General features: G+C 37.7%; 1 protein-coding gene across 1 annotated transcript; it reads left to right on the top strand.

Moving 5' to 3' along the window:
- The first annotated feature begins 6,100 nt into the window (after nt 1-6,100).
- LOC143635053 (uncharacterized) lies at nt 6,101-11,275 on the top strand. The gene is made up of 11 exons (XM_077102958.1): nt 6,101-6,208; nt 6,288-6,359; nt 7,476-7,571; nt 7,663-7,738; nt 8,346-8,438; nt 8,530-8,606; nt 9,135-9,242; nt 9,333-9,470; nt 10,288-10,393; nt 10,465-10,691; nt 10,770-11,275. The coding sequence occupies exons 1-11, from the start codon at nt 6,143-6,145 to the stop codon at nt 10,836-10,838; spliced, it is 1,128 nt and encodes a 375-aa protein (XP_076959073.1). The 5' UTR covers nt 6,101-6,142; the 3' UTR covers nt 10,839-11,275.
- The last annotated feature ends 239 nt before the right edge of the window (nt 11,276-11,514 follow it).

Here is an 11,514-nt window from a genome sequence, read left to right as displayed (position 1 = left end):
ACGCAAGAGCCGTCACCCTTGAAACCAAGTTCACCAACACCACCCTCAACTCATGTTGTTCATTTGATAACTACTGTCAAACCTTGAAGGACATCGCTGAGCAACTACGCGATGTTGATTAACCGGTCAGTGAAAGTCGCTTGGTTATACAAATGGTTCGCGGACTTCCCATTGAATACGACAGCATCGCTGCGATCATAAACCAAAACAAACCCACATGGGAAGTTGCTCGAAGCACGATTGAAGACGAACAAACTCGAATTGCTGCTAGATCCAACAACAACCGTGACACGGTAATCTTGCACTACAATAACCCTGCTCAAATCGATTCAACCCGGTCTCCTTATCCCAACGGCTATCGGGGCCGGAACTATGACCCGGCTAAAGTAGCTAGAGGTCGTGGACATAATACGTGTGGGGGGCGACAAGGTGGCAACAGCCGACCACCTCCGTCCACTGGTGGTCGTGGATCCAGTACTTGGGGAACACAATTTCATAACTCGTCGGGCCAACAACACCACCAAACCAACATGGCTCCCACATCTCAATCCCAACAGCATATTACACAACAACCTTGGACACCACCACCCACACCATACCCATCTCACCCGACCCACTACCCTCAACAATCCATTGCTCACTTTCAACAACCTCATCAAGCCCATTTAGCCCAACAACCCACTTTAAATCCCCCTCCTGGTTTCGGTCAAAAACATGGGAATGCTCTATGCCCAAGTGACATTGGTGTTGCACTCTCAAACATTAGTTTAAATTATCAAGACCCTCACTGGAACATGGACACGGGGGCCTCGTCTCACATCACATCCGATCCAGGTACTATACTAACCCCATCTTTATTATCTCCAAGTCCTATATTCGTTGGAAATGGCCAACGCCTGCCCATCACTGGTTCCAGTAATGGCTTATACACCCTCCCAAACAAAACCTATAAACTTAATGACATCGTTCACTCACCATGTGTTATCAAAAATTTATTATCTGTACGTAAATTTACTATTGATAACCAAGTTTCCGTCGAGTTTGACCCTTTTGGTTTTTCTTTGAAGGACCTCAAGGATGGACGGCTCCTTTCCCGCCACAATAGCAGTGGAGATCTATACCCTTTCACCAAGCCGGAATTTACTTTGCTATCATCCACCACTCATCCTCCATGGCATGATCGTCTCGGACATCTCGGAGCGAACGTGCTAAGTCATCTTCAACGTACTTTTAGTATTTCATGCAATAAAAATGTTGACTCATCATTTTGTTCTTCATGTCAATTGTCAAACAGTAAACGTTTACCTTTTATGGATTCGGTTTCTCGTACTTTTATGCCTTTTGACATTGTTCATTGCGATTTGTGGACATCTCCTATTATAAGTAATTCTGGTTATAAGTATTATATGGTTTTGATTGACAACTATACACATTATGTTTGGGTTTACCCACTAAAATTCAAATCCGACACTTTTAACACGTTCACCAAATTTCACAAACTCATCCAAACCCAATTTCACTTACCTATTAAAACGTTTCAGTGTGACCTCAACGGTGAATTCGACAATAATAACTTCAAAACGTTCGCCGATAAAAATGGTCTCCTTTTTCTCTTTTCTTGTCCCCAAACCTCCCAACAAAATGGTCGATCGGAACGGATGATTCGTCGCTTAAACGATGTTATTCAGGCTCTTCTTGTTCACGCCCGCCTTCCACCCCAATTTTGGGTTGAGGCGTTCCACACCGCGACGTACCTCCACAACATCTTACCCACCACTCGCCTAAATTTCCGAACACCCGCTTATGCCTTATATTTCCGCCAACCCACATATGATCACATTCACATTTTTGGTTGTGCGTGTTATCCCAACATGTCCGCCACTCAACCAAACAAACTCTTACCGCGGTCTGCCCGATGTGTTTTTCTTGGCTATCCATCTGACTTTCACGGATATAGATGTTATGATCCGGTCACGGGTCGCGTACATCTCTCACGCCATGTGATCTTTGATGAAACCAACTTTCCATTCAATGAGTTGACATCCCCCACTACTTACACCTTCCTTGATGACCCCACCCCAATTAACCCTAACTTCTTTCCCTCATCCTACTATACTGTCACCACCACACCCAACAATAATACAAGTACTAATACTATCAATCAACCTACCTTAAACTCACCTACCCCAAATGCCAACCATTCTGTGGAGCAAGACTTACTTCCACCTCAATATACCATGCAAAACCCACAATCACCCCAACCTCACATAAACCCACCAACAAACCAATCTCCCATGCAACACATGCAAAACCCACCATCACCCCAACCTCACGTAAATCCACCAACAAACCAACCTCCCATGCAAAACCCCTCCAACCAACATGCGGAATCCAAACCGACACCACCAGCACCCCAATCTCCCACAAATGACCATCCCATGCAAACCCGCTCCAAAGTTGGTGTATCTAAACCTAACCCCCGATACAATCTGGCGGCCACAACAAATATTTCACCCATACCCAATTCACATACTAAAGCATTATAGGACCAGAACTGGCTACGTGCTATGAACAATGAATATAGTGCCTTGCAGGCTGATAATACATGGGAGTTAGTTCCGAGGCCCGTAAACAGCCCGGTCATAAATTCAATGTGGTTATTCCGTCAAAAATTTAATGCTAATGGAACATTGGAGCGGTATAAAGCTCGCCTCGTGTGCAATGGAAAATCTCAAACAGTTGGCATTGATTGCGCCGAGACATTTAGCCCGGTTGTCAAACCCGCTACCATTCGTACAGTTCTATCATTAGCCGTGTCACGATCATGGCCGATACATCAGTTGGATGTCAAAAACGCCTTCCTCAATGGAGATCTTCAGGAAACCGTTTACATGTACCAACAACCCGGTTTTATTAACCCCGCTCACCCCAATCATGTTTGTTTGCTAAAGAAATCATTATACGGGCTAAAACAGGCGCCGAGAGCATGGTATACTCGCTTTTCGGCTTTCATCACGTCCTTGGGCTTTTGTAACAGCACGTGTGACACATCTCTATTTATTTACCAGAATGGCAACCACATAGCCTATCTTCTACTTTATGTGGATGATATTGTTCTAACGGCTAACCATCCTGACCTTCTCAAAAGATTCATCAACAAACTATCCATTGAATTTGCCATGTCTGACTTGGGATCCCTTCATCACTTCCTCGGCATCACGGTGACCTGAGATCATCAGTCTTTGTTCCTCGCTCAAACTTAGTATGCTTGAGACATATTACACAGGGCTAACATGACCGCATGCAAACCATGTTGCACTCCCGTCGACACTAACTCCAAACTTAGTGCCACTGACGGGACTCCACTACCGGATGGTTCGTTATACCGAAGTCTAGCCGGAGCACTTCAATATCTCACCATCACCTGACCCGATTTATCTTATGCGGTGCAACAAATCTGCCTATTCATGCATGCCCCGAGAGATATTCATTTTGATTTTATGAAACGCGTATTACGGTACATTCATGGCACCATCGATCTAGGTCTACGGTTATCCGCGTCACCAAGTCACTCGTTAGTTGCCTACTCAGATGCAGATTGGGGGGGATGCTCGGATACTCGACGCTCAACGTCGGGTTATTGTATTTTTCTTGGTGATAACCTGATCTCGTGGTCCTCAAAACGTCAACCGACCATCTCTAGATCAAGTGTGGAAGCCGAGTACAGAGGTGTGGAATACGCGGTTACAGAAGCAACATGGGTTCGAAATCTTCTTCTTGAGCTAAAGACTCCAACAAACAAAGCCACAATTGTTTTTTGTGACAACATCTCAGCCGTTTACTTATCCGGGAACCCCGTGCAACATCAACGTACCAAGCATGTTGAGATGGACATCCACTTTTTTCGTGAAATGTTTGAATAGGCTACGTGAGAGTGCTTCATGTACCGTCACCACAACAATACGCAGACATTTTCACTAAGGGCTTACCGAGATACTTATTCGAGACATTCAGGTCCAGCTTGAACATCACAACATATTCACGCTCAAGCTTAGGGGGAATATTGAAGGAAACTATTGTCTTATTATTTTAGCTTTAATGTATTTTGATTTGGTTGTTATGGTGTTTCATATATTTAGGAATCAATCATGATTTTGTCTTAATGGTGATCCACAATCATAGGAGATAATTGTGGACCTCCATCCCTATATATTAGTTTGTATCTTGACATATCAAATCAATAAAAACATTCACAAAAGTCCAATGTTTATCAAGGTGATGGTGACGGTGATGATGATGACGATGATGATGATCATGATCATGTTGAATTGATGATGATATCGAATTGATGATGATGAGAAATCATGAAATATGGTAGACTCTGGAAATGTATTCCATAATACAAAGGAATAAGATGTTTGTATTATAAGCAAGCAACTATATTTATATATAGTGATATTATATGTAACAATCATCGTAATTATTTTATTATCGCCTTATTATATAAAAAGGCAAGTTATAAGGTTTAACTTCTCAAATATTATGATTTTGTGCAATTTCTTTTCCATCATTATTTTACATTTTGTAACTACAACCTTTTCCCAATTTCAACTATTGTCACCAAATAATTTTGTGACGATACCGTAACGAACCGAACTGATAATGACCGAGTTCCCGCCGCAACGCATTTGCTTAAAACAATTACAAAGAGAGGGTTTGAATCTTTTTCGTTTTTCCGATGCACTAGTAGAGGCCTTAAGGCTCATTTAAGAATCAAGTTCGAGCAACGCTCAGGGTCTCAAACTTGTTATAATTTATTTTACAGTGTTTTATATTATATTATTAAAGGTATTATTTTATTATTCAAAATTTTATTTCAACTTTTAAATTTAGTTTCACTCTGGTTTTTTATTAACCGAAATCATTTTAGGGTTTGAATTCCAAAGGAATTAAACTGAGTCATTAAGAATCTTGACCAATTAATAGGAACCTCTGAATTAGTCAGAATGTTTCTAAAACTTACACATTAACATGTTTCATAAACTATTAAGAAATGTATTTTAAATGAACCAAAAATGATTTTTAAAAGGCTAACAAAAAGGCCCGAAAACGAAAACATTTAAGTTTTAACTCCATTTATTTTCTGCCAGGTAAACATGATTTCAGTGGAGAATATTCCTTTGTAATTCATAATTTCAAAGAAATCTATAAACCCCATGGCTCATGATCGTAAGAAAATAGACCGATTATTAGTAAACAGCGATAAACAAAATCCCAATAACTAATAAATCTTCAAATATGATCGATAAAACCTTAAGAGATTATATTTAGTTAAACAATGTCGAAGAATTTCTAAGTAGCATAGATTGATAGAAGCATACATGGTGTACAAAACCGGTTTATGGGCTAAACTGAACCGGTTTGGAAGCCAGTTTGAATCATGTCAAACAAAGTCAACACTAGTTTGGATCAAACTGAATCAATTAAGAAAGCGCTTACAAAAGCAAAACCATATTGGATCACTTAGGTTTCAAACAAATTGCATATACCAAACCCAATATCAAATGATGAAGTCCAAACCAGTTTCATTCCTCATTCAAACCAATTTCATGGAATTAATTTCTGATCTAGATCTAGAGGTGTACAAGGAAAAAAAAAGCAGGTTTGTGCCCGCCTGGTTTATAATTTATAACCCGACCCAGTTCATACAAAAAACCGGTTTAGCCCAAACCAATTTTGACCCAACACAACCCTCCAGTTCGTACTTCGTATACCTATTCATAGAATCGTTTCCTAAAGCCAATTTTTGACCGACCCGACTTGAAAAACATGCCAAACCCCTTTTTTTTTAATCCCAAATCGGTTTCTACCCAACCCCATTTGATCCGGTAGGCTCAACCATTTTTCCTCCTAAACCCGTTTTTACAAACCCATTTTATATGAGAAGCATAGAATGATTTTATGGCCCATTAAGAATCAAAAAGATTTTAAAAAACCCAAAAGGCCCATTAAGAATAACATGCTTAACGAAACGACGTCGTTCCGCCAAGATATCTATCTTCTCATCCTCACTTCTTGAATTCTAAATCCAATAAAAATAGTGTTCTAAATCGTGGATCGGAGACGGGTTTTGTCGTTCTCGATGGATTCTAAAACACCCTTTGCGATTTTCTTAATTGCTTCATCGATCTTGTGCTTACAATTAAAGGTTTGTAATTATTATTAATTAATATTTACATGATCTGTGTTGTAAATCGAATATTGATTTGGATCTGATTTGGATGTAGGCCGATGGAACCGGTTCGGTTTATTTTCTCGATAGCGATACTCACAACTATTTTCAATCCCAACCATCTGAGGTAATTGGTTTTCATTTATTGAATATGATTCTAGTATTTTAATCGATGAATCTGTTGAATTATTATGCTATCATTTGGATAGAATAATCAAGTTATTGCAAATCGTTTTACACTGTTTGATTACGAGTTATATCATGGGTAGGTGAGCCAATGGTACCGAACGAACTGTTTGCGGTTCGGTATTTACCGAGTTTTTGCCTACAGTACGGTGTATTTTCGGTACCGGTACTGGCCTCATAACTGTGAAAACCTAAAGGTTCCTCCGCCAGGAGCTTGTCGGAAACCAGAGTCTTTAGTGAGGAAAGGCTAGATCTTGTAATTTATTACATGCTTTCATTTATGTAACTTTCATTATTAGAAGTTATCATCTTCTACAATAGGTCAACATTTTATTTATTTTTTATTATTTATTAATATGTTAGCAAATGCATACCCATGTTTTTGTATTCATTGGGACCAAGGTTACAATATCATCTAAGGTAGGTAATTTTTTAACTAAGGTCTAGTATGGTTGCATAAAAAATGACGTAGTTGTTATGATTGTTATTTAGAGACTCTTGTCAAAAGTTCGTGTTTTTTAGTTAAAAAAGTCGATCTAATATCGTGTCATAAGTTCATGTTTGTGTTTCCTTGAATTCATGAAGATAATGTTCATTAAGATAGATATCTTATTTACATGGTTGGAATTAAAAGTTTTATGGAAACGCATACTTTTTCTTAATATATAAGATAAAGTTAATGGCAGGACAAGCTCAAATGCTTGCTACTTTGTTATTTCAGGTCTTTAAAGACAAAAGCCAACATTCTTTTGTTGTTTTAACTTTAATTAATAGTAATCTTAGGACTCGAAACTGGGTTCATCTGCTAAGAAGTGAAGTTCTTATGATGAATTAAATTATTTTATTTTGTAAATATCATTATAGAAGTAATAGCATGACATGTTTGTAGATCTGTTAGTATTCTAGATAACATATGATTTTAGTATTCTATAGTCTAATTTAGTCATGTTGTATTCATAGGTGAATTGCGAAATTGTAGTATTGTACCATTCTGTTATTCATTTTATAAGGCAACTTTAACACATCATGACAGCCAGTTTTATTTTTGCCTATGCAGTCGAAATCAATCTCACTTCCAGAAGTAGGAGCTGCGGTTTCAGTCCTACTTGGTTTTGCACCTCCTTCGACACTGTCCTCTGCCAGCTCAGCAAAGGCAATATTAACTTTAAATTGTTCAAATTTCTTGTTTCTTATAATAATTTTATCTGTTTTAAATAATATATAGTTTTACATTAATCTTGCAGTTGAATGAGGTGCTCAAGGCCAACCCCTTTAACAGGCCTCATGCTGTTTTCTTGTTAGAGATCAATGGATTTGAAGGTACCTAAATTCATCTCTAATGTATCATAAGTTACTCCAACAAATATTAGAACTTCAATAACTCCTAACAACCAATCATTTTGTTTGTTTGTTTTATATTATTTGAGGGTAGTTTTGTCATTTGTTATATGTAATTTTGTGATTACACACACACACACACACACACACACACACACATATATATATATATATATTTAATGGGGTGGGTTATAATAAAAAGAAATAGTTTTCTAGGAAGAGTAAGAATATATCTAGGCCCTTAGATCTAGGATCTAGTGGTTGAGATTGGTAGTTTTCAAAGTAGAAAATAGTTTCCTAGGATCAAGGACTTAGGCTACATAGTTTCCTAACTCTAAATTTTATGCCCTTCCATCTCTTCCTACAAAACTATGTATTTTTATTTTAACCCTATGTATAATTACATTTTATAAATGACAAAACTACTCTAAGATATTATTAAATATATAAAATAAATAGATAAAATGATCGGTTACTAAGAGTTATTAAAGTTTTTAAGTTATTGGGAAGTTCTGAAATGATCATGATCTTACTTTCAAACAATCTATCTTCTTTTTGTAATATTTTATTTTATTTACATTATAAGCAGATAAGCAGCTTGAGCTTGGTTCAAATAGTGATCTTTTCAGCAAGGCTTTTAAGAGTGAACTTGCTATTGGAGATGCCGATATTCAACTGTCGGGTATGACATATTTCTTCTTATTTTTCTGAAAACAAAGTTGTCTACATAAAAGACACAAGCGACCAATAATATTTTATATGCGTATTTGCAGATGAGGATGAGTTGTCTCTAGTCTCGTTAAACGAACCCCTGCCAATGGAATTCACCGACACCGATTTAACCAACTTTGTTAGTTCTTAGATTATGCTGTACTCCAACTAGGGGTGTGCACAAAACCAAAATAACTGAATCGTTATCGAAATAACCGGCATAACTGAACCCATAATAACCGAACCTAATAAAAAAACCGACAGTTTGGTTTGGCTATATGTGTTTTAGCTCTTTCAACCAATAGCCGAAAAACTGAACTAGAAAAACCAATTTGAAGTAGTTGATAAGAAAATAGTAATTGGTGTAGCCCAAAATTTTTTGGTCCAAATGTTTAATAATCAATTCATCGTTACTTATCAAAAAAGTTTAGGCTCAAAGATTCTGGCCCAGTTTTATCCTTTAGGGTCATTTTTTTGGCCTAAAGTTTTCAAGCCCAAATGGTAAAGCTGAAACCAAACCAAACCAAACCCATTGTGAATACCTGAAAAACCAAAGCTGAACGGTTTTGAAAAACTCAAAATTAGAGTTTTATGCAAACAAAACCTGCACACCCCTCTAACTATGTTATATTTTCATGTCTAATGCTGTCCGTTGATTTGGATCTAGGCTTCTTTGTTTGGTGGATCATATGTTAATGATGAGCTGGAATCATTGTCCGGAGAGCTGACTATCCCGTTGGCAAATGATGCTCAACTAAAGCTAGATATGTCAAAGGTTGTGATTCCATTATTATTATGTGTTTATGTTTAAAAGCTTTTTTTTTAATATCATTATAGCTTTATACCGGTTCATTTATTATTGTAGGAAGCCGACAGAAAGTTTGTAACAGGCATCCTCTCTCTTATCCACAATGTCCAGAGGGCAAAACAAGTGCATGAAGATTTAGTTGGAAGTGGTCCCACTCCAGCTGAATTGATCAATGGAAGATTTGATGGTTTTAAGGTTATACATTATAATCTTCTTTTCTGTATTTTTTTGGTTGTTGATCATAGTGCTGTTCAAATAGCTCGCAGCTCAAAATCAACTCATTAATAGACAAGTCGAGCTGACTCTTTTAAATATTGAGCAGAGCTCTGGTCGTTCAAATTTAGTCGGCCATTTGAGAAGCCTGGCTTTTGTAGGCAAACAGACCACCCCTTTTATGTTGTTATATTCGTATGTGTAAACGAGCCAAGCCGTTCATGAGCTACTCGAGATTGGCTCGCTAAAAGCTTGAGCTGAGAGGGGCTTAAACAAACTCGAGCTCAAAAATAGGCTTGTTAAGAAAGGAGCCGGAGCTTCACTTGTCGAGCTCAAGCTAGCTCACAAACGTAGAGGAACCCATTATTTATACATTTCTTCATGTATAAATATATATTATATAATGATTATTAATATATGTAAAATTATGATAAAAGTAACTAAATAATATATATCATCATATATATAAAAAATTATAACATGTATATAAAAGTGATTATAAATGTGTATAAGTTAACAAAATACTAAACGAGTCGAGCTCAAGCATGGCCGTGCTCAGCTCGTTTACACACCTAGTTATATTTATCCACATAATATTTTTTTTTTGTTGTGTGCGAGAAACTCAGAATTATATTTTCAAAAATAATCTGGTTGACTTGAGATTTATCCGAACTCCGCTCGTTAAGAGTTTCTGAGCTGAGCCTAGCCTAGCCAAGCCAGCTTGTTTAGCTTGGAGCTTGGGCCGAATCTGGCTCTCTTGGATCGGATTGCTTTTTAACCATCCTAGCTGATATTGTAGGCTTTTCAAGAGCAATATGGAAACGATGATATTGTTCTGAAGGGTGCTGAGCTGTTAACAACCGCAATATCCAAAATATACTCCTCCTTGCAAACCACATACAAAGGTTCACTTCCTTTCTTTTTTCCTTTTTGCTGAGTCAGCAACATTACTAAAAAACCGCTCTTCATTTAACAGGTGAAATTGTCGGGACTGTCATTTTCACCAAGTCCTCACCCGCTAAACAATCGGACACAATCCTAAACATAAAGCTGGCTACAAACCCATCTCCAAGGTGGTTAGAAGAGGAAAAAGAAGCTTCTAACGATGCAGCAGCACGCATTTTAATCGCAGAGGTGCTTCTTGTTAGACGAACGCTTGCGTGGATCACGGGCATTATTCTTGTCATTGCTACTCTCATGGGGGTAAGTCTTAGTTTTACAATTCATAATGTGTTAATGGCCCTGACACGTATGTAAATTTGAATGTTTTATGAATCTCAGGTGTGGTTCCTCTTGTATATGCCACTCACAAGGGATACTCTTCTGTATTCTAACGTCAAGCTGGATTAAACACGAGTGGAATTGTGGAACGGTGTTCGTTGAAGAGTTGATGAATGTTACAAACAATTTGTGTCAGTTGTGTTTGTATATTTGTTGGGGGGTGGGGTGGTTGTGGGGGAGGGGTAGGAATAAGAATACTACTATTTATTATTATTATGTGCTGGTTGCTTGCTGTTAGGCAGTGTGTTCTATTTTTTTGAATAATGAAAGATGAGAATAAGCTGTTATTTTTACTGTTATTAGAACCGGATCATGTGTTTGATCAGTGAACCCGTAGTTTATAAACGAACTCTTGGTGCTGGTCAAATTGGTCGATATAATCAATGGCTGCACGAACCATGGGCCAGACATTAGTTCCAAATGATGAACTTTCTGTTGTAGCAAACTATTGATATTGTTGTACAGATTTTGGGTTTTAATATTTATCCATTTGCTTGTGTTGTGTATATATGTTTTATGCAATCATTTCATGCCATGGAACAGGGGTTTGTTCAAAAATCATCAGGAACTGGACGTTTAACCATACGGTTTTACGAGTTTCTTCTGGTGAAATTTTATAGTGCAACGACACGAAGAAATGAGCTTCGTAACGCCACCCAAACATAAGAGCAAGGCAAATCATAAACTAATTCGGATAATTGTAGAGTTGATTTTGATCAATGTACTTATAGTTGGGTTGATTTGG

The sequence above is a fragment of the Bidens hawaiensis genome, unplaced genomic scaffold (assembly GCF_021521415.1).
Source record: "Bidens hawaiensis isolate Kalapana, Puna unplaced genomic scaffold, B.hawaiensis_p1.1 tig00007389_1, whole genome shotgun sequence".
NCBI classification, from domain to species: Eukaryota; Viridiplantae; Streptophyta; class Magnoliopsida; order Asterales; family Asteraceae; genus Bidens; species Bidens hawaiensis.
Note: the sequence above shows the minus strand (reverse complement) of the source record. Positions and strands in the feature narration are given on the sequence as shown.

Excerpts from the sequence above, each read along its gene's own strand:
- LOC143635053 (XM_077102958.1), top strand. The coding sequence starts at position 6,143 with ATGGATTCTAAAACACCCTTTGCGATTTTCTTAATTGCTTCATCGATC. Across the intron at positions 8,607-9,134 it reads ACACCGATTTAACCAACTTT|GCTTCTTTGTTTGGTGGATC; the intron begins GTTAGTTCTTAG and ends ATTTGGATCTAG. Across the intron at positions 10,692-10,769 it reads TCATTGCTACTCTCATGGGG|GTGTGGTTCCTCTTGTATAT; the intron begins GTAAGTCTTAGT and ends TATGAATCTCAG.